At 35.1% G+C, this 24,357-nt stretch overlaps 1 protein-coding gene across 1 annotated transcript; it reads left to right on the top strand.

The window, feature by feature from the left end:
• Positions 1-869: 869 nt before the first annotated feature.
• LOC110028006 (autophagy-related protein 18a) lies at positions 870-23,647 on the top strand. The gene is made up of 4 exons (XM_020729694.1): positions 870-1,901; positions 10,944-11,145; positions 22,916-23,042; positions 23,277-23,647. The coding sequence occupies exons 1-4, from the start codon at positions 948-950 to the stop codon at positions 23,365-23,367; spliced, it is 1,374 nt and encodes a 457-aa protein (XP_020585353.1). The 5' UTR covers positions 870-947; the 3' UTR covers positions 23,368-23,647.
• The last annotated feature ends 710 nt before the right edge of the window (positions 23,648-24,357 follow it).

Below are 24,357 nucleotides of genomic sequence, written 5' to 3'. Positions count from 1 at the left end.
CCGCATCACTTTCAACCAACTAATCTATAAAAGAAGAATGACAAAGTACATCTATCAAATGTGGGTTACGAACTGTAACCACGTCCTTATACGATAAAAAGGTGTTACGAACCGGAGAAGCCATCCAAAAACCTAGAAGGGAGAGATTCAAAATACCAGAGCGAAGAAGAAGATCCACCAACCGAATTGAAAAGGAAGGAAGATTCAGAACCCTAATTTCGAACAGTCGTGAGGAATCAAGAAACACTCCAAGAAAACCTTCGCCTCATACTGGTAAAATTTTGAAGCTATCCAAGGCTTTATCCTTCATTTCACTCTCTGAAAAGCAAAAATGGGGCAGAGAAGGTAGCAATGCGAGACGGAGGCCAACTGCAGTCTTTCTTGCGAGGATTCGTGGATCGTCTCGGCTTCCCAGTCGCTAGGGCAGAGGATCCGTCAAACTACAATAGAGAAGGTAGCAATGCGAGACGGAGGCCAACTGCAGCCTTTCTTGCGAGGATCCGTGGATCGTCTTGGCTTCCCAGTCGCTAGGCAGAGGATCCGTCAAACTACAATATTCTATCAAATAATAATAATATCTATATATATTTTTTAAATTTTAAAAATTATATGATATTTAACTAGTAAAAATGAAAACTTCACAAATAATCAAAGAATTTCTAAATATTTAAAATATACAATTTTTATTTTGCTCTGCATTCATATAACCAAATAAAATAAAAAATTCTTTATGTATTAATTTTATAGATAATCAAACGATTTAAATATTTTGAATGCACTAAAATTAGAGATGGAGGTTATTATTCCACTAAAATGATAAATTTTAAATAGCTTTAAATATATTAAATAAATAAAGCCTTCCGCTTTCCTCTTGTCGTGTTAAAATTCATGCCCCTACCTTTCACCAAAAAAACCTGCAGAAATTCTCTAGTGCACAGATTTCATCCATGGCAGCCGATTCGCCAGCCCCAGCTTCTTCGCCTTGCCCAAACACTGATCATAATCCCGATCAAAATTCGAATTCTCCAGGATTTAAGGATCCTGACCTCGATTCACTTTCGTTGGAACCCTCCCTTCGTCCTGCACAGGTACGGTCTAACGAGGAGGAGATGCTGGATGAGACCTCACAGCCTTCATCCCCAGTCACCGCTCCAGCTGAGGTGCCTCCTTCCTCCCTCCCTTCCCCTTCTCCGACCGTCTCGGCAACATCTCCCGTGCCTGTGGCTTTCTCTACAGCTCCAGACCTTGTGGATACGGCCGCTGTTGGAATTCCGACGCTGCTCCACCTCTCCTTCAACCAAGACTATGGTTGCTTCACCGCGGGTACTGACCGCGGTTTTCGCATCTATAACTGCGATCCCTTCCGCGAGATATTCCGCCGTGACTTTGATGATGGTGGGATCGGTGTCGTTGAGATGCTGTTCCGATGCAACATCCTTGCTCTCGTCGGTGGTGGTCCGCAGCCCTATTACCCACCGAACAAGGTGATGATTTGGGACGACCATCAAAGCCGCTGTATCGGCGAACTCTCATTTCGATCGGAGGTCCGGGCAGTCCGCCTGCGGCGGGACCGCATCGTCGTCGTCCTTGACCACAAGATCCTTGTGTATAATTTCGCTGATCTCAAGCTTGTTCATCAAATCGAGACCGTGCCAAACCCGAAGGGTTTGTGTGCGGTATCTCAGCAGCAGGGGTCGTTGGTGCTGGTCTGCCCTGGGGGACAGAAAGGGCAGGTGAGAGTGGAGCACTACGGGGTTAAGAAGACCAAGTTCATCGTGGCACATGATTCTAGAATTGCATGTTTTGCACTCTCACAGGATGCACGACTGATCGCCACCGCCAGCACCAAGGGAACACTGATTAGGATTTTCAGCACCATGGATGGAACCCTCCTTCAAGAGGTAGCATGCTTCCTTTGAGTTAATAATTTACTTGTCTACTGATTTTTTTAGTTGTGGCAACTTTTCTAAAGTGCAGGGAGTTTTTTGTTAGAGATTCACTGGCTTGGTGTGTGGAATATTTTTTTGTTTTTTGGTTTTGTCATTGAAAACACCTCCTTTCTAAAGGTTCCAGGCCTTTGTTTGTTCCCCTTATAGTTTGTGGCATTATCTACCCCCATTGCACTTGAAAGGATATTGAATCTAGATTTGCACGTGAGACTGCCATAGGAAGGAATGGGTGAGAATAAGATAAAAATTGGTAGAGGGTCCAAGAGGCCCTCAATAATTCAATAGAACACTAAGAATCGTGGTCTCTCACCAATAATGCTTGGCTTTTTCTCTTCATTGTTTGATCCCCTATTTATATAGGAAGGAAGGCATGAAAGGCTCGCATGGGTGTATTCCTAAAGAAAAAATCTCTATCATGCTATCTAGATCTTGGGGTAGCTTTGTGGGTGTCAGAATCTGTAGGTAATATTTGGGACAGGGTCGCACATTCCGACTAGTCTGCTCCGTATACTCAATCCCTTAATTCCTAGAATCTAATGTTGGTAGTGAATGACCCTATGTATCGGGGCTCAAATAGAGGGGTTGGAGAGAGTTTTTTAGGTGAGTTGTTGGTTATCTAAGCAACCTTTCTCATCTGTTATGATGAGCTGGTGGTTAGGCCACACTCATTGTTTCTTGCATGTTTGCTTGATGCAAGCGCCTTATCTCATGGAGATTGATTTGGATTCAGTTGAACTGGTTGAGGGGACCTAATGGATCGTGACCTGATACTCCGACCGTGTTAGCCAAATCATATGGATGGCATCATGTCACGTATCATTAGGTTGTACATTTTTATTAGCATACTTGTTTTTCAGGATCCATAACTTCAACCGCAAATACCAGTGGACATATTTGTTAGAAGAAGAATGATAAGTCCTTGTTTATTTTTCAGGATTCATAACTTCAACCACAAATACTTTGGACAAGACTCGTGATGATGATGATAGTGAGTTAGTGGACTTAACAGTCAGAAGAATTATAAATAGCCCATGTTAGTAAAAAATTAAAAGATGAGGGAAATATTTGGTATTGAGAAATTCCAAAAGTTATTGTTTATTTTTGATATTTTACTATTTTATGTAATGTGATTGTTAATATTTGATTTATACAAAGTTAGGGATGGTTAAAAATTCAAAAATATCAAGGCATCAGAAATTATTTTAGTTTTTATTTAAGATTCATGATTATAAGATTGTAATTATGGATCATGGCATCAATGAATTGTGAAAAATGCCGATTTTTAGAAATTATTGATGGGGTAGTTTAAAGAATTATTATTTTAAGATCAGCAAAATGTGTTGAATCTGAAGTAAAATATGGATTGTTTAAAAAAAAAAGGTGAGGTTGAGTTAGCTTCGATGATGGCACATATTTATAAAGCTATTAATTTGTTTTAGACATGCTAGGGTTTGTAGAGTTATGGGAGATGCTAGAGAGGTTTGATTAAGGGAAAAAAATGATATATCTAGTACTATTATTTGGGAAATATTAATATTGTATCATACATATGAATTTATAGGAATGGCTTTTGGAATGTAGGGTCAAAAAGTTCACATTGACATAATAGAATCAATTTGGATTAATGTCAACAAATATCTACTATGGAGATGATTTTTTGTGCTTTGGCATATAATGAAAAACTATAAGGAGCAAAAAATATCTACTATTGGTTTTTTGATCTTGAGAATGCATTTGGTTAAGTACTATAAGAGTTTGTTGTCATGGAGGAGAAATAATTATTTAATTATTGGATTGATGTCATTGAACTTTTGCATAATGAAGCATTGAATAGTATAAAAATAACAATAAAGTAATAAAGAGTTTTCTATTATGGTTGTCACATAAAGGGTTCAACGTTAAGGCTATCTTTTGTTGTTTGGATACATATATTAAAATTATAAATTTTTGTGTATGCTATTTGTAATTAACTTATTTATAATGATGAACTATCTCTCGAATCAATTCAAAACACAGAACATTTAAAATAATTTTTACAAAAAGGCTCTTAGAAGATTAATGGAACATAAATACTATTATAAAGTTTTATTGCATGATATGTAATATAAGTGGATGTGAAAATGATAAGATTTTGTAAATATTTTTAATGATCAAGCAATATCATGGTTTAATTGTTTGAGTATATTTTATGAATTAAATAAAAAAATTGAGATATTAATTAGTGTATACTTTATGGAATTAAGTTTGAGTGCTAAATATGGAGAAGTGTTTCGGGGGGGTTATGTCATAAGAGAAGATGATGGAGTCTTATAATTTTGAAAATTTTCAATTAGACCAATTATGCATAGATTTGAGTATGTGGTGATGAAGAAGTTGCTGTTACCAAGTTCAGTTGGGATGAAGTAAAAATTAGAATGAATTTGTGGTAAAAGAAGGATGGATTGAAAAATTATTATGTAGATGGAAGTTGGGAATAACACTTTTAGAAAATATTTTGATGAATATACTTGTGTAATTTGAGCATTTTCAAAGCAGACTACAAGATCTACCAATTAGATGGATGGATAATATTTATATATGGAAGGCTTATGAAGGAAAATATGTAAATTAAAGGTCATAAAGTGGATTTATTATTTAACACCAAACAAGAATATGATGAGAATGATTCTTAAAGCTGATCCAAATAGTTAGTATAGGGACGAGGAATGTAAAACCTAATTAAAGAAAGTAATTAATTAACAAATTAAAATATTTAAGTCATCTATGCTTAATATGGTTCTTGGAGGATACTAAATTGAACTTGAAGCAACAAATAACATTAAAAGTTGGGAAACAATTATAGGCATTTGAGGAATATTGCTGGAATGAGTAAATTTATAGATAATATTATGTTGGAATTCAGAATAATGCGGAGTAATGGAATTATTTTATTGTTATGGGGGTATAAATAACCCATACATGAATGCTAGAATAGGAAAACCAATAAAAATGAAATAACATGAAAGGAAATATATATCACCTAATATCTCTAATTAATATATTAATTATTTTGAGATAAATGAACAACATAAAATAAGAAAGGAAATATATCCAATCCAAGAAAATAAATCTCAATTATGAAAAGAAATAAAGTTTTATTAGGAAACAAATCTAATCCTCATAACTTCAAATAGGAATAAATTATTTCCTAATATAAATTCTAACATATTAATTATGTTGCTATGTGATTATTATCGATAATAGGGGTAATTTTATTCGTTACTGTTGTTTGTAATCATCTTACATGCCTAATAAATTATCAAATTTCCATTTCTAATAGCTAATATCTGTTTCAATATAGTGCTAATACTTTATTCATACTATGATGTATTTGAATTGACGGGGTTTAATGCTTTTTGAAATCATTAATCATTTTGAAATGTGACTCATTTATGGGTGATAACCATACCATTCTTTTATCAACACTTTTCTTTCCATATAGTTTCTTTAAATTTTATATGATTCAATTATGGAGATAATGTTGTAATCATACATATTAGGGTGTTAGTGGCTTCATTGTTTTGGAGTTTGAGCAAGCCAAGTCATCACTTGGGCACATGATTTCTTATTAGAAGATTCATGTTTGAAAAGAACTATTTTGATTGACATTTACTTACATTGGGCTTCATAGATGAGCCCGTTTCATATGTCATGACGAAAGTTCACATTTCTCCTATTTTCATGTTTATTTTCTAGTTTTGTGATTCAACCAGAAAGCCTAAAGCTTTCTTATTCTTGGGACTATAGCAGAGTGGGTCTTTGATATGCAATCTAATGTTTGGTGGATTGTAGCAATTTGTTTTATGTGCCTTTGTTTTCTTGGGGTTGTATCAAATAATTATTACCACCTTTAATCACTTTGATTTCTCGTGATTGTAGCATGGAATGCAATTTTTCATATATGGGTTTTCTATTACTTTGCTTTTAAGATTTCCTTTGTTGAATTCTTTCAGGCATGCTATTTAAGTTCGATGTATGGATTTCTTTTATTAAGTTGAATATGATGAAGAAAACTTGAAATATGATTTAACTCAAGTAAAGTGTATTAATGATGAAAATCAAAAAGTGCTTTTCTTAGAAAAAAATATTCAACATAGGTGGGTGGGTTATTTTGATAAACTATTTAATGAAGTTTCTGAAAATACGATCGACCTTAGTAGTGATCTTAATATTGTTATTAATAATAAGACATTTCATTTTTACCGTCGCATTAGTAAAAATGAAGTTGATGAGGCTTTAAAGAAAACCAATAAAGAAAACGCTTTAAGGAAAACCAAAGGTGGAAACCCTGTGTGACCTGATGATATCCCAATTGAAGTATGAAAATGTTTAGGAGATTGGGGAGTTTCTTGGCTTACGAGTGGAGGAAGAGTATTTTGGTCCCCATTTTCAAGAATAAAGGGGTGCACAAGAGTGTGCAAATTATAGAAGAATTAAGTTGATGTGTCATACTTTAAAATTTTGGGAGAGGGTCATTGAGCATAGGTTAAGACATATTACAAAAGCATCACAAAAATTTCTCATAATCAATTTGGATTTATGCCGGGTAGGTCTACTATGGAAGCTATACACTTATCGAGAAGTTTGATGGAGAAGTTCAGATAATAAATAGAATCTACATTTGATTTTTATTGATTTAGAAAAAGCTTCTGATAAGGTCTCAAGAGATATCCTTTGGAGAGTTCTTGAGAGGTAAAGATATGTATACTAGAGTTGTTGCTTGTGTTCGAACTGAAGGAGGATTAACCAAATATTTTTATATTTCTGTTGGATTACATCAGGGATCAACTTTAAGCCCATATCTTTTTGCTTTAGTTGTGGATGGTCTTACTGGACATTTACAGGAGGATGTACCTTGGTGTATGCTTTTTGTTGATGATATCCTTCTCTTGTATAAGACGAGAGAAAAAGCCCAGAGAAAACTTGAATTATGGAGGTCTACATTGGAGTTTAAAGGCTTTCATTTGAGTAGAACTAAAAATGAATACATGGAATGTAATTTTAGTAGTAGTAACTCTAGTGACAGAAGTGTAACTTTGGGTGATCAAATTATTAAAAGATGTGAACGATTTATATATCTCAGGTCTGTTGTTCAAAGCGATGGTGATATAGATGGGGATGTTAATAGTAGAATTCAAGTTGGTTGGTTGAAGTGGAGGAATGCTTCGGGCCTTTTCTGTGATAGAAAAGTACCGCTTAAATTGAAAGGAAAATTTTATAAGATGGTGGTGAGACGTGCAATGCTTTATGGTGTTGAATGTTGGCCTTTAATAGAGAAGCATAATACTAAGTTAAGTGTTGCCGAGATGAGAATGATTAGGTGGATGAGTGGCTTTACACTTAGAGACAAAATGCAAATGAATATATCCGCGATAGGGTTGGTGCAGCTATCAAGTAACTAATTATGTAAAATAAATGTATAATGCAAACATAAACTAGTCAAAGTAAATAAGATATCAAATGATAGTAATATAATATATCAAGAAAAGAAGCTATCAAATAAGTTTAGCGTAATAAATTTCTCTCATTGTTATTATTTAACGTAGCAACATTCATGGATTCAAAATGTTCTTAGTACTTTCATCACTTAAAGGATTTTTGTTGGAGTTGTCATCATAATAATAACTTTCTCCTCTATCTCATCTTAAGTTCCAACTTTTATTCTTTTTCATCTTCTTCAATCTTCGTCACCTTTTATTTTAATGAATAATAATCAATAATAAATTTTAAAATTTATTAAAATTTAAGATAACTTCAAATACTTAAATTTCCAGGGATATCTTTTTTAAATCTTTTTTTGGTTTGCATTAGATATATTAGTTTGTTTGTCCCCATAAAGGAAATTAACATTTGTGTTTTTTTATTGTAACATAAATGGTATATTCTCTTTGTTATCATTCATAAGTCATTCATCATCCGATAAAATATCTTAACATGGTTGGGGATCCTTGACACGCTTCAAATACTTATTATTCAGACTTTTATTCTTTAATCTCTTGTTGTATATGATGTACAACAAGAAAAATATCCTTAAAGTTGTTAGACGGTTTCTCATTTTTTTTATGAATTTGATTATATGTTCTCTAGTCACGGTCACATCTAGATGACGAGTATGTATGTCTAATACCTTAACAACAAAATGCTATAGGTTTGGAGTGCCATCACTAAATTGGATTTATCATTTAACTAAATTAAAAAGAAATTATAGTTAAAAGTTAAAATTTGAAGGGTTATTTCTTATTTTAATAGTAATTAAATATTAAAAATTACTTATATTTTACAATAATATCTTTTGCTTGGTGCAACTTAAAGAAAAATTTTCTCATTCTTAGATAGAATGAGTTGCATATCAGCAGTTGCTCTTTTACTGGGGTTAACAATTAATCTATCCATGTAATGTTATAACCCTAAGTTGATTGGAAGATTGGTTGACTTGCTTTCAACAAAGTGAAATTGAGAATTAGGAAATCATCCAACAATATGCAAATGACGGTAAGATTGAAGCTCTCAATTTTCATCAATGATATCATATATCTCCTTATAGTGTATTGCACTCCTCATAAGTTTTCGGCTATTAACTCCTTAGCCTTAGTAATTATATTATAAGTAAAGCCCATGGTTGGGTTTTTCTCTGCATCTACCCTTCTCAAAATTTGAACCAATAGCCTTGTGGTTGTTACTGTATATTTGACACTCAATAAAAACCTTTGATTTAAAATAGATGTTCTGAATTGTTTAATCTCAACTTTATTTATACACAGCTAAACTATTGAGTGGAAATAAACATTATTTATAATTGTTACCTAGTTTTTATCATATTTTATGAATTTAAATAGGCTATAGCAAATCTTGTTACAGCAAGGTGTAGGAGTTCGTTTTCAGAAAACTTTTTCATCAAGGATAATTGTCATTAATGGTTGTAGATGAACTTATTTATTTTTTATTTGATCATTGCATTTTAATGTTGGGGCAAGTCAATAAGTTTTATCTTAAATCAGATGTATGCATTGTGCAACACCTGGAATTCTGATCACTGAATGCTTTTTGATCTCTTTTACCATTTAATTAATTAGTCTTAGAATGTATTTTGTATCCTACACTTGTTCAGACGCTTCTATAATTTAAAAATAAATAGCGCCATAGGGATTATTTACCAAGATATTGATTAAATGTTTATTCTTTCTGTCAGACTACTCATTTATTAGAATTAAATAAAAATAACTCAACTGAGGCACAATGGAGAAAAAAGATTCATGTAGCTTACCCCATTTAGTGGGATAAAAGCTTGTTGTTGTTGTATTTCAGAATACTCATTAGACATGATTATCATTCAGGTAAACTCAATTTTTTTTTAGTTTCCTGTCTCTCTATATTACTTAGTTCCTCTTTGACACCTATATCCTAAAATCTTAGATGGACAGGCATTTATGGAACAAATCATATTAAAGTAAGAAGGGGAGGCTGTCACATTGAATAAAATGACATGTTCATAGGAAAACCTCCCAATATTCATACAAACACATCTGTCTACATCTCTATCATGCTTTGAGACATCTTTTGAGATGCAGTTTACCCATTTCTATAACCCATGTCATTCTCCACATTTATCGTATAGTAATCTATGAGACATCATATATCTATATTAGACATTATTAGTAAAGATGTTGATCCCTAACACTGTGCTCCTTCCCATAACAAGAGCCAACATAAATTGCATCATCAAATTGTTGGTTTCGAATATGCTTTGATATCAATGATTTGTTCCTATATGATCAGATCTCCCTTTTTATTGCTTCTAACACTTTGGCACATTGTTTAAAAATTTTGTGCAAGCCAATTGGTGTTCTTTTATCATTATAACACCCCTTTAACAATGTTCTCGCTTTAATTTTACTTCGAACAAACATTTTTTGCTGCTTTTTTTAACATCGACTTGCACACTGTCTCCTGAATGGATCCTTTCTATGGCTTATTGCAGATTTTTCTGTCTTTAACTGTTTGTTACAAAACCTAGTTTGAAAATTTTGATTCAAATAAGTTTGAAAACATGCAAATATTTAAGAAAATAGAAACCCCATCTAAACCACACAAATAGATTATATTTATGCTAGAAAAAATTAGGCTGGGAGATTGTCACCAGATAGAGAAAAAAATTGGTGCAGAAAGTGGGGATCCTTGTGGAAGAAGGAAGCTTGGGGTGTCAGCGATGACAACAGCAGGCACAACGACAACAGTGGTAAGCTTGAGGAAAGACTGGCAAATGCGAGTGAGGGGAGGTTTCATGCAAGGGAGGAGAATTTTGTGTTATGAGGGTAGCATGAGTTGGTAGAGCCAGTTATAAGTTACAAAATTAATTAAAATAAATAATAATAATAATAATAATAATAACTAAAATTAAGAGGCATACACCTCACTTGAATCATATGAGGGTGTGCCTCAAGTCTGTTTGGGCTTTGGATTGCTTTGTAGATTTGCCTTAAATGGGACATAAACAAATTACTATTCTTGTAGTATTCATTATTTCATTTTGTGGTTACCACATACGATATAAAGAATATGGATCATCTTGGTCATTGTTGGATCTTCTGATTACTGGTTTATCATAAGATCGATTCCTTAATAGGCATAAGCTATGATTGAGATTATTGGTATTTTGGGTAGATCAAAACTTGAGATGAATAACTTGATTTGCATTTGGAGAATAAATAATGTAGAGAGTATAATTTTCTTGAAAATCTAGAATTAAATCCACAAATACTTGGGGGCATGCAGGCTGATCAATTCTATTCGTTGCCTTGTTCTTGTGAAATTGTTCTTGCATTTGTCCTGATTGTTATGTTACATTATTCTAGACCCCTAACATTTCATTGATTAATAGTTATAATTTTGATGTTCTTTCTATTTTTTCTGCTGCAGTTAAATGGTTTTGTAATTCATATTTGGTATCATACACAGGTGCGGAGGGGTGCCGACAGAGCAGAGATATACAGCCTTGCCTTCTCTGTCAACATGCAGTGGTTAGTTGTTTCCAGTGACAAAGGAACAATACATGTATTCAACCTCAAGCTTAATTTGGGTTTAACAGCGAATGATAAACCACGTCCTGCACCAGAACCAAATGTTCCTGCTGCGAGTTCATCACTATCTTTCATTAAGGGTTAGATTCCTTCATTTTGTCTTTTGTATATTTTTAATGGTAGTACCCTTTTCCTTCAGTGAAAAATAGCTGACTTGCCAATTTCATTGTTTCTTTGCTTTTTTATCTTTTTTTTCTACCTTCAGTCTGTCATTGTTTTCGAGAAATATCAGACATATTTAACTTCTCATATTTGGAACACATGAATTTATTTGAAAGATTTTTTCACGAGAAAGGGGAAAATGCAATCTCTAGTTACATCTATCTCTAGATTCGTTCAAGTAACCTTTTATTGTTCTCCTCTGTTTATTTTAAAGCTTTCAGTTAACTAACTTTTCCTACATTTGATGAGCCATTTTCCCTTCATGTGCAGTCAATGGATAAAAGAAAATTCCGGTTAAATTTTTCTTGAATTAAACTGCAAAATGTTTTTTCATAAAAACTCTGCATTACACCTGTTGGCTACAGCGGTATTATCATCTCTGAATGGTGGCTTATTCCCTTGTTTGTCTGATTTCAGGCACAGCCAAGGTGCTGGTTTCCAGTGAATGTTTTTAGTTCAAGTAATTGAACTTTAAAGTTATGGAGAATTTCCATTATTTGTTTCATAAGAAATACCTTCTGAGCCAGTTTAAAAAGATGTAGCACGCCACTATGGGTAGAACTTCTGATACTGTCTTGTGGCAGCTGGCTATTGTCTTCATTATTCCTAGTTATTGGGATCGGATGGATTATAGCCAGAAAAATATTTTTTTTATTCTTCTGGAAGCAATTATTTAACAAATTTGATTTGTCATTGTTAGTCCAATCCAAGTTTATAACAAGAGAAAACCCGCGACCACCAACCAAAAAAAAAAAAAAAAAAAAAAAGAAAAGAAAAGAAAAGCTCACATTTATGAACATTAAAATAGAAGAACCACTCACATCAATAAGTTTGCTTTCAAGATTAAGTCAAATTCTTCAAACTCTAAGCATTACTGTTCAGCCAGCCATAAAAATTAGTCATAGCTTCTAATGAGATGCAAACATTTAGGGCTTCATGAACTGTCTTGAGATTTATATATTATTATAATAGCATTACTATGATACGCATTACACCATAGAATTTGTAGTTGAAGAGCTGAGACAGGATTAGGTACATATCTATTAGAAACAATGTATAATTAATTTATAAAAGATTAATATCCATTAACGAATATTACTAATTTATTTTGCTTTTTATTGCACTGACTTGATTCTTATGTGCCACCGAATGCATTTTATTAAGTTGTGAGAGTGGACGATAATGGTAGTGTGGTACTGGTATAGCAGTGACACCTATGGATGGTGTCTATGAATTTGGAAGCTGTGAAAGTGAACTTGAAAAAATTGTAGAGGGCAAAGGGAATTTTGCTTGGAAGGTGGCTAACTCATACTATGCTGAAAGCTGAACTACATCTAAATTGGGTACAATATGTAGAATTCAAACTTATTATGGCTACTGCAGATTGCTTCATCTTCATTTTCAATTCAGGAGATGCAAGGGACACAGCATGACGGTAGGACCTTGGATGGTGGCTGGGCATATCGTTGATATGGAAAGGCGGACTCCCACATTTTCTAACAATTCACTACATAGACTCTTTTCACTTGTTTGGGTCAAGATAAACTCATCTTCATTTTCATTATTGGAATGGTGATAGGAACGAGTTGAGCTTCCACAGAGATTAGGGCAAATAAAATATTTTACTTCATTTGCACAAAACAACACAACCCAAATGCATAAAAGATAAACTCTTACAATTTAAGAGGTAGTCGATCTCTCCTAAATCATAATCCTTGATTTATGGCAACAATCACACATATAACCTAACCCTAAACATATTAAGCCCTATTTATACTCTACAATAGCAACCAACAAATGACAAAATAGCCCCTTTAGTCTCACATCTAACATAAGTTTTCAATTATTTTGTCGAGCTCGGTGTACACTTAGTGGAGCACGAGGCGGACAGTGCCGTAGGTGTCGCTCTAACATTACTCCCCTCCCAATAAACACATTGTCCTCAAGGTGAAAGAGAGAAAACTCATGTTGGATCAAGTCTTATTACTCTCACTCATAAATTGAATTGATTCTTGTTCTCGTTATCAACACTTAACTAAAATAAGTGATGGGTCATTGACACTGCATTAGAACTGTGCTTAACTCATAGCCTGAGGCATCTGTCTCTATAATGAATGGTTGCTTGAAATTAGGTACGACAAGCATTGGTGCACTCGTCTTGACCTTTTAAATATCAAAAGCCTGGATCGTAGCTCCCTCCATTGAATCTTTTTCAATTGTTCTATCAACAACCACACATTCGAACTGTATCTTGTAAGTCCTAGAAATCCTCTTAACCCATTTAGTATCTCAGGTAGTGGCCAATCTAACATAATTTCCACTTTCGATGGATTCACTGAAACCCCAAGTACTGTCAACAATTTCAAATGGTCAACGTGGTGTTCTAAAGAACGATATGATAACATCTTAAAATTTTCCTAATAATCCATGACGGATCCTTTTTTGACCATTGCAGAAAATTGCTCCTGTAAATCTCCTTCCCTCATGGTTCTGAAATGCTCCATCAACCTGTCTTTGAATTCTTCCCACATTCTGATTGGCTGATGTTCTCTCATAGACTTTTTTTCTAAACACAGAGCCGTCACCATCAATTTTTCTTCCTCCGTTAGGCCATTAACGACAGAGTATCTCTCCACATGATAAATCCAACTATAGACATTCTCTCTTTCAAAGATCAAAAGCTTAAACTTAAACATAAGTCTCCTCAATTTTCTCGATCGAAGCTTATTCTACCCATGAAGTAGGGGTTGATTTCCCTTTCTCGACTCATTGATTTTTTTTCCTATAAGTCTAGCTTATCCCATAATTAGCTTGCTCGTCCCCATAGGTTCTTGAATCACCTTCCACATGGAAGGCTGCCACAACAAAAGGCACTAATATGGTTGGCTGTAACCTTTTGTAGGGTGCCATCCATTGTCATTCCTTGTTCTAGACTGAAATCCTTCAAATTGATCTTCCTCAACCCCGAATCACACACCATCTTCTTTTTCCTCTGCAACTTGTTCCAAACTTGTAGATGTGTAGTTCTCTCTAGGTGTTTTCGCTCAAATTTACTGTTGCTGGCATGGTTAGATGTAGTCTTCCGCAGGGTCTAACCCATTGCGGTTCCTTGTTCTGGGCTGAATGCCTTCAAATCTATCTTCCTCAGCCTCGAATTTCTCACCATCCCGTTTTGCTCGCTGCAACTCGTTCCAAACCTCTAGATGTACAATTCCCTCTAGCCGCTGCAGCTCGAATATGCTCTTGACTCTTTTGCTCGATTCTTCCTAGTTCTATTTGTTCTAGTCATCTAGATGTCGCTCTATTCCTTACAAGTGTTTTGGCTTGAGTCTTCTCCCGATTCCTTTCGCTCGATCCCGCGGCTCCATATCCCCCCAAGGCAGCGACATAAACTTGATGCCGCTCAAATCATTCAGATTTTTACCGCTCACGTCCGTTTCGGAAGTTGCCGCTTGATTCTGAGGTGGGTGGCAGGGGTTTTGCGTGAAACACCACGATCTTCTTCATCATTCCTTCCAAGTCCATGAATCTCCCCTCCATGGATCAGAACTGCCTCTTGATGAAAGAGAAGCCCTTCTCCATTTTAAATATGATTTGGCTCACCTCTCCTTCTAATTTTTCTTCCAAGGCATCTATTTTGGCCGTCATTACTCTCAGAACAGTTTTCTATCACAATGGTGGAACTCCTATATTGCGTTCCCTTCCTTGGCTTCCCTGCTAGCTCGAGTCACTATTGTATTGCTAGGTTCAGTCATGAAAGCGGAACCTTATATGCTGCGATCCCATCGTTGGCTTCCTAACTAGCTTGAATTGCAACTGTATCATGAGGATTGGTCATGAAGGGTGGGTGCGTGATGGTCCCGTTGTTGGCCTTTTTAGGTAGCTCGAATCGCATTTATATGACCAGGTTAAATCAAAAAGACGCGCTACAGATCCTGTAAGCTGTGATCCTGTCATTGGCTTTCAAGCAAGTTAGAATCATGACTGTATTACAAGGTTTGGCCACGAAGGCAGCGCGGTGGGTTCTACATGTCGTGATCCGTTGTAGGCTTCTTAGCTAGCTCAAATCGTGAGGTTCAATTACACAGGCGTGCACAATAGATCTTGTTCGCCCCAATCCCATCGTTGGCTTCCCGACTAGCTCGAATCGCGACTATATCACAAGGTTCAGTCATGAAGGGGACATATGAAATCGAAGTGTAGTTGCGGATCTTGAAAGGAACAAGTTGACCCTTCTCGATCGATTCAACTCTGATATCAATTTGATCAGAACGAGACGAGCTTTCACAGATATTTGGGCATACAAAATATTTTACTTCACCAGTATGAAACAACCATATAAATGATAAACATCTACAACTAGGCGATCTCTCTCAAATTCTGACCCTAGATTCAAGGCAACAATTACACACATAATCTAACCCTAAACATATTAAGTCCTATTTATACCCCATATTAATAACTAATAAATGATGAAATTATTTTTTAAGTATTAAGCCTAACATAAGTCTTCAAATTATTTTTTGGCGAGCTCGGCGTTGACTTAGTGAAGTACAAGGTAGACGATGCCGTAGGCGTCGATCTAACATATGACTACTATGTTATGCCAACCATTACGGCTTGATGCTTATTCTAATGAATGGAGTAGAAACATGCATGCTAGGATTTTGGTAGGATAAATTTACCCAAAAAGATTCCTGCATATGTTTGGATTCAATATCAAGATGGAGCCTTCTTTCAATGTGGGGAGTATGAAGGAATATACTAGGTCTACTTCCCTTGTGGGTTGTGGATCATAAAATAGATATTTGCCTGCTTAAGGCTGGTGGTGTAGCAGGAGCCAACACATAATAGAAAGTTCAAGCACCTGTCTTAATTTATCATGATGATAGGACAATGAATAATCATGGTTTAGCATATAAAGGATTGAGGGTTAACTTACAAGGTGAGGGCTGTTGTGTTGATCAATAATAGGCTACCACTGAAAATGAGATTAAGGTGGCTGTGAATCAAGCCATCTCTAAAGCCATTATTCAACCCAAAACAAGATCTCAACTCAGGATTTTCAGGTGGACGAGCCTATTATGGAGGGATCTTTTAATATTCCTACGCTAGTCAGCCATACATGCCCAATCAACATCAAAACATACGTATGAAGAATAATACTTTGGAGGATAATGGCATGCGTGAAACTGTCATTTCAAGGAATGGTGTCATGTTGAATAATATTGTCAATGAAGGGAATGTAGCCAAATCAATGTTGAAGGAACAGGCGGTGGGCCTTGGATTCTTATTTCATGGAGGAAGAATCATCCAAGAAGAAATGCTAATTTAAAGAAGAAAGCTTGTAACAAGATAAGTAATTCTGTAAAACTTGTTATGTTAATTATGAAACATTAACTAAAAGCCATAGAAGAGATACTAAGGGTACATCCCCCAATGTCCATCCATTTGGACTCATCTCAACGAGCAAACAAAACAACTTGAGGTTCCGAACAATCCGCAATCACTTAATTTTTCCGTAAGCAAATGAGTTATATGGGATTGCATGAGGGGAAAAAGGCTGCTAAATACAAAGACGGGCAACGAAGAACGAGAGTCTATAGAACACTTTGACAAAGAATTGAAATATCTTGAACCAATCGAACTAATTCCAAAGAAGAGGAAGATGAATCCTTTTGAGGAACCGTGCATTGTGGATGCATCCCCTCTGGTTCAATAATAAATCCCCTTGCATTTTGAAATTGTTGAGTTTATAAGAAGGCGGATGACAACCTTTTTAAAGACTTTGTTGAAGATTCAGTACCTATTTTTTGGGGCTTCTCGAAAGAAAACTGAATACATAAGTTGTAGAGATATCGATAAATTCATTTTCAGCAATTTATATTTTCTTCGACAATTGGCTATGGGTAAATCGGGGGGTATTTTACTCCTTTTGGCGTTAGAATATTATTTCTTTATGTGGCTCAAACCGAGCGGTGTATTATAGGTTGGGCTACTTTCCAAGACTACAAAATTTGGCTGATAGTTACATTCTATGCAAGCAAAGACTATCACATTAGGAGGACTATGGGCAGCTCATCTACTATTGTGGTAGGCAACTTCAATTTCATTTTATCACAAGCTTACAAAAAAGGTGGCAAACCCTTTAGAGTCCAAGAAATGATTGATTTTATGACCCTTAATGATTTGCATGACCTTTGTTTGTCTGGACATTGATGCACCTAGAGCAATAACAAGGAAAGAAAGAGAAAGATCTGGGTTCAACTAGATAGAGTGCTGAGCAATTCTGTGGCCATCAACCTATATCTTAGGGTTAAGTTCACCACCTCATTCGTCTTGCTTTGGATCATTGTCAATATTGTCATTGATAGGTCATCTATCATCCGAACAACGCACGAGGTGGGTGCAATTTGGGGATATTTGGCTATCTAGCCCATTGTGCATCATATTGTGTGGAATAAATGGACAAGCCATGATGGCTCGGTGTGGAGGCTCTTCAAAGGAATAACAAAGGCACACTCAAGGCTCATTATTATTGGAGTAGGAATAAGCTTAAGGCGTCGGGGTCTTATAAGCAATTTCTTGAGAACGAAATTATTGAACTTCAATTGTTGAACTGCTCACCAGGTGGTCTTAATCCAAATTCTAATGCCAAGTTTTGGAGGAAAGTCCAAGAGCTTGTCTTAATTCTTGCCCGCATTATAGCTTGATGAAGATAGAGAGCTGAAGTCAGGTGGTTGAGTGAAGGCGATGCCAACTCTCCCTTCTTTCACTTTGTTACTTTCTCCCGGCCTAATCAAATCGACTTCATCAAACTTAATGATAGAGATTTCATAGAGGACCTGAAGGAAATCATGGACATCTTCGTACATTTTGTCAAGAATACATGGAAACAAGCACAAGTTAGTCTTGCCAAGTGAGAACCTTTAAGGAAAGACAATGCATCATGGAATATGACCTAAAGCATCTCGAAAGCCCAGATTAATATGATGGATATTTGGGAGGCTGTCGAAATTGTGGGTTCAAATTGTTCGCTAGGTTTGGATGATATTATTATACCTTTTTTAAACTCTTTTGGCAGATTGTGGGTAAAGATATGGTTCAAGCCGTTATGGAGTTCTTTGACACTAGTTGCATGACCGACAATTGGAAAAAAAAACTCTCTTTGCCCTCCTGCCAAAGAATGTGAATGCCTACACTTCTTCCAAGCTTAGGCCGATAAGCCTTTGGTAAACATTCTACAAAGCCGTGGCACTAGTTTTGATTAATAGAATAAAAGGTATCCTACCTTCTTTTATTTCGGGAGAGCAAGTTGCATTTGTTCCCTAGCGGTCTATATCTAGCCATTTTTTTGGTGGCTTTGGAGGTGATTAATAAATTTAAGCACTCTACTGCTAGTTTCTGGCTCATGACTTTGAAGATTGACATGGAACAACAACATGATAAGATAAGTTGTGAAACATTTTAGTTGGTTATGCAGGATATGGGCTTTCCCACTACATTTAGAAATTGGGTTGGAGGTTATATTGAAAGACCCAAATTTTCTCTTATCATTAATAGGTAAATGTTCCCTTGGATTATGCCGGAGTGTGGATTTTGCTGATGGTGTCCCCTTTCACATTTTTAATCATCTTTTGCTTGGAGCTTTTTTCACTTGAACTTTCTCACAAAGCTCACCACACTGGCATTAAAATTACTAAAGATGGCCTTTGATAGTCACACTTACTTTATGCTAATAATATTTTAGTCTTCTTGGAGGCATCCATGCAAGCTGCCAAAGTCTTGCTTAATATTCTCTAAGACTACTATGGTTGGATAGGTTGAAGAATCAATTTTACAAAAATTGTCGTTATGTTTAGTAAAACTACAATTAATTGGAGGAAGAGAAGAATTATTAGATCTCCTTAATTTCAGAAAGTGGAGGAGCTTCATTACCTTAAGATTCCTATAGCCCGTAGTAAACTAAATAAAGAAGACTTTGCTAACTTACTAAGGCCAGGAGTAAACTCAATGCTTGGGGCAAGTGACACTTACCTCTTACGAAGAGGGCTACTTTCATTTATACTTCTCTCCTATTTTTGCTAGCATATATTATCACACATATGGACATTCCTCTTAGTGTTTTTAAGGAGTTGGTGAAAAACTGCAGGCACTTTTTATGGGACAAGGGTCCATTTCAAAGGGCTTACACTATGTGGCCTGGGATAATTTGCGTAAACTTGAGGTTCTTAGGGACCTGGGTTTGTGTAGTCATTCTGAAAAGAATTTTTTTATCACCTTCCAATGCTTTACACCTTCCTATATATATATAATAATGAAAGGGACCAAAATAGAAATCCCTCCAAAAATAAGGAAAACAAAAAATTGAAATATCTAATAAAGGAAATACAATTAGTGAAACATAGTTTGAGGTTCCTTTCTAGTGCAGACACTTTCCAATACTCCCTTTCAAGCTGGGTTGTATGTATTGTACAAACCAAACTTGGACTTCAATTCATCTTGTTTGATTATTGGCAGTGCTTTGACAAGAATATCAACAACATGAAGTCTTGTGGGAACATAAATGAGCCGAACAATTCAATTATTATCCTTTTATGAGATGAAGTGTCAGTCAATTTTAATGTGTTTTGTTCTATCATGATGCATATGATTTGCTGCTATACTAATAGCTGCTTGGCTATCACTGAAAATCTTAATTACATCTTTCATCTCAACCTTAAGTTCCCTTAACGGCCTTTGAATCTACATTTTCTCACTTATTCCTAATGCAAGAACACGATATTAAGATTTTGCACTACTCCTAGAGATAATAGCTTCCTTTTTTGCTTCTCCATGTGAATATTATCCATTGGTTGAATTCCTATTAGTTAGCTCTACTACCCAGCTAACATTTGTGTATATCTCAATCTCACCGTTTTTAAATTATTTGAAGAACAAATCCTATCTAGTAGTCATCTTCAAGTATCTCAGAATTTTATTCACCGCTTCCAATGATCCTCATTTGGGTTATTGATGTGCTGACCTACTTCATTGACTGAGTTTGTAATGTGAGGTCTTCTGTGTGATAGGTAAAGTAGTTTGCCCACAAATCATTGATTTCTTTCTCAACTAGACTACTTCCTTCACTTCTACTCAACCTTTTATTTGAATCCATAGGTGTGTCGGCAGGTTTACACCCAAGCATGAAAGTTTCACTTAACAGGTTTAAGATGTACTTCTTTTGGGATATGACAATTCCCTTTGTAGATCGAGCCACCTTCATTCCTAGAAAATATCAGAGATTCCCAAGGTCCTTGATCTCAAAATTGTTGCAAGCATCCTTATTAGTATGATAATTTTGCCTCTAGAATTGGATTTAACCAACTTTGTATGATTAGCTTGACATGAATGATATTCGTTTGAAATCACTGTTTTAGTAAACATGTCATACCAAGCACGAGGGGATTACTTCAAGTCGTATAAGAACTTCAACTTGCAAACTAACATGTTGTTCGACTTATTTTTAAAGCCCAAAGATATAGTCATGTAGACTTCATCATGAAGGTTGTCATTTAAGAAGGCTTTTTTGACATCAAGTTGGTATAAAGGCCAATCTTGATTTACTGCAACAGAGAATACTCAAACCGTTAAGTTTGGCAACAAGTGCAAATTTTTTCCGATAGTCAATGTTGTATGGCTGTTTGATGCCGTTGACAATCAGTCTGGCTTTAAATCTCTCTAAACTTCCATCTTCTTTATATTTGACCTTGATTATCCATTTGCAAACTACAGTATATATTTTTTCCATGAAGTAACTTTGTAAGTATCTATGTTTTATTCTTTTCTAGAGGCCAAATTTTTTCCTCATCTATCTGTTTCCATACTGGAACCTTTAAAGCCCCTTGGATAAAGTTGGGAACCTGCACACCATCAAGATTTATCACAAAAGATCTATAAGATTGTAACAAGTTTCCATAGGCTACATATATTTTAATTGGATGACCAATGCACCCACAGATACCTTTCATACGTGCAATTGGTTGATTAAAGTTATCAACCATTGGTGTAAGAGCCACGAGTTGAGGAATCCATACCATTATGTTTATCAAGAGGATTTGGTTCCGGTTCTTGACAATCTTGAGTGGTACCATTAGAAGAACAGTACCATTATGAGGAAGGAGGGGTATCAATGGAGTAGACGGAGAAATGTTTTGGGTGGAGGGCATACTCTAATGTCTAGTTCTTAAAGATCCAGCTTGAACCTGATTAAACTTGTATGCCTCAATTTGATATAGGTTTTGCAATAAGGTAAGGATGAGAGGTGAGGGGGAATGGAGCTTGCAGTTAAACCTCTAATACAGGATTACAACAATGTAAGTTGAGTATGCAGAGTGCATTGATTTTATGGAATGAAAGAACTTAAATTTGAGGCCTAGATTGAAGTGAGCATTTGTTAAGGTGATGGGATTCTGAACTTGAATGACTTGGCAAAGAAAATGTGGAGATTTAAAGAATGTTGGTCACTGTAGGCTGTTCAACTGGTTTGAGAGTTAAATGACCTATATAAGGCTTCACATGTCAATATTTATTCAAACATGCACATCATGAATGTTTTTTTCCTTTTTTTTTTGTTTGATTTCCAATCATTGAAATCAATGAACTAACAATGCATACACATTGGTACTAGAATCGCGATGCACATCAAATATATTAGTTTCCTAGATGGCAAGGGAATTATTAATTTTTTCTTGTTAATCCCATTATGAATAGTATTTTGGGAATTTTATTTATGCATCACTTTAAGTTGATTGTTTCTTAGGTTTATACTAATCATATGTGATTATTTGGAGTTGGCTAATTTTAATGGTTTACAATATTTATCTTTATTTTCATACTAATATTTTTGTTAATTCTCACTATATTTTAAAATTAAATGAGTTAAATCCTTGATCTAGGATGGGGGATGGTGTTGGGGAATAGGTTGATTTAACCTTGTCAATAATTGAGTATGTGGAGGAAAAGGATTCATATCGCCGACCCTGGGTGGGATAAAAGAGACTTGTTGTTGTTGTAATAATTGAGTATGTGGAATTTTTGGAGATTTGCAAGTCATAGCTCAGTTGTGCTTAAGGGCTAAGTTTGATTTTTGAGCATTCTACTTGATCCAACCATATTCGGTTTCTGTAACGGTGTTTTCCATAATTTTGCTAAATTTAAGGGTAAAAATGAAAAATACGTTAATGGAATTTCTTTTTTTTTTGTTTGACAACTCCATAGAATCCTTCTGGATTGATAGATTAGGTTGGTATAAGAATAATCTGAAAGATTAAAATGATATTTTAGTAAAAAAATTGAAGGTGGTATGATTGTAAAATCCCCATAATTTTGCAAAATTTAAAGGTAATTATGAAAAATGACCTTATGGATTTTTTTTTTTTTTCGGGTACAACAACCACATAACATCCTTGTGGAATTGATAGATTAGGTTGGTATACCGTTAATTTTAAAGATTAAGATGATTTTTTATTAAAAATATTGTGGGTGGTATGCTAGTAAAATTCCCTTGATGTTTGTTCGATTTTTGGAAGCCTTTCTTTTTCCCATTTATTTTTACTTCTTCTATTTGAAGGTGTGCCCTTGTGACTTAATACTCTTGTTGGAATTGTCGAGTTCCAGCTGCTACTTATACAACCATGACTTTTGTAGGTGTATTACCCAAATATTTCCATTCAGAATGGTCCGTAGCGCAATTCAGATTACCTGAAGGTAGCCAGTATATTGTTGCTTTCGGCCATCAGAAAAACACTATTGTTATTCTTGGAATGGATGGAAGGTTAGTATAACATTATTGATCTTTATACATGAGATTTTATTGAAAAAATTTTCAGCCTATAATACTTTCATCATACCCTTTTAGGTTTCATAAATCATCACGCATGGTAATTTTGTAGAAATGAAACAACCTATTTAGCCTATAATACTTTCATTATGCTCTTTAGGATATTCTGTTCTTCTAATTAGCTATAATGAAAATGATGCTTATGTTCCATTTTCTTGTTTTCCGTAGCTTCTACAGATGTGTGTACGACCCTGTATTAGGTGGGGAAATGAACCAGTTGGAATGCTACAACTTCTTGAGACCAGATCAAAACCGCTAGCTGCTGGTGGCATGGTGAGATTCTTCTCCTCGCTTAGGTGGCTTCTGGTGACTGTAATTCGGCTTTTTTTTTATATTTTTAAACTTAATAAAGCTGTAAATATTTTTAGTGGTCTGTAAATACTATGCTTTCTTCCACTTCATTCCACGTCCCTCCAGTGATGCCAAGAAAGCTTCTGTTTGTATATTATGTCCCTGCCTTCATTTTATTAACATAATTCACCCATGAAAATAAACTTTACACTCGCCAACTTGCTTGTTTTCTCTCGTTCCGTTTGGTGCTTTCACCAGTGATTGCTGAAGGCCGAAAAATTAGTTTTTTTTTTTATCAGTTGGTTTCTTAGAAAATTTTAGACCTTGGTGAATAAAAGAAATTTCTAAATAAATTTTTATGCAAGAAGTCTTTCAATAATAAAATCGTAGTTTTCATGAGCTTCCTTCCCGATTTGATGCTGTGGCAAGTAAAAGTTCACTTCGATGCAAAAAGTTCCTCCTTGAATGAGACAAGTTGGATGTCATTCTTTATATCATAAGTTTCACTAACTAGTGTCAGCTTGCATTTTTATTTCAGACTAAGAAAATATTTGCTTGCTAAATTAGTTTTAAGACATGATTTTTTTTTTATCAAATCAAAGTTGTGTTTACTTTTTGACTTTAGCGCATTGTATGGATACAATTTTGTGGTAGTCTTTTTGTTCAAAGCAAAAATTTGCTAAATTAGGAATGAAATGATTCGTGTATTTATGTGCAAAGGGAATACATGTGCTTAAACTGGAAAGTGGAGTGCCATCATTCTACCTTCTTAATATGAAAATGGGATGCGCACTTATCCATGATATAATGATTGAGGGTTTAGTTTTTTCACCGTAAATTTTTTTTTCTAATCGCTCATATTGCTCTTGGGCTCAACTTTCTGGAGTTAAAATAAAAAAAAAAAAAGGGAATACATGTGCTTAAACTGGAAAGTGGAGTACCATCTTTTAAGTTCTTA

This window comes from Phalaenopsis equestris, unplaced genomic scaffold (genome assembly GCF_001263595.1).
Source record: "Phalaenopsis equestris unplaced genomic scaffold, ASM126359v1 Scaffold000479, whole genome shotgun sequence".
Lineage (NCBI taxonomy): Eukaryota > Viridiplantae > Streptophyta > Magnoliopsida > Asparagales > Orchidaceae > Phalaenopsis > Phalaenopsis equestris.
This window is presented reverse-complemented; position numbering and strand designations above follow the sequence as displayed.

Coding starts and splice junctions, on each gene's coding strand:
- LOC110028006 (XM_020729694.1), top strand. CDS start 948: ATGGCAGCCGATTCGCCAGCCCCAGCTTCTTCGCCTTGCCCAAACACT. Junction 1,902..10,943: donor ATGGAACCCTCCTTCAAGAG/GTAGCATGCTTC, acceptor TATCATACACAG/GTGCGGAGGGGTGCCGACAG. Junction 11,146..22,915: donor ATCACTATCTTTCATTAAGG/GTTAGATTCCTT, acceptor TGACTTTTGTAG/GTGTATTACCCAAATATTTC.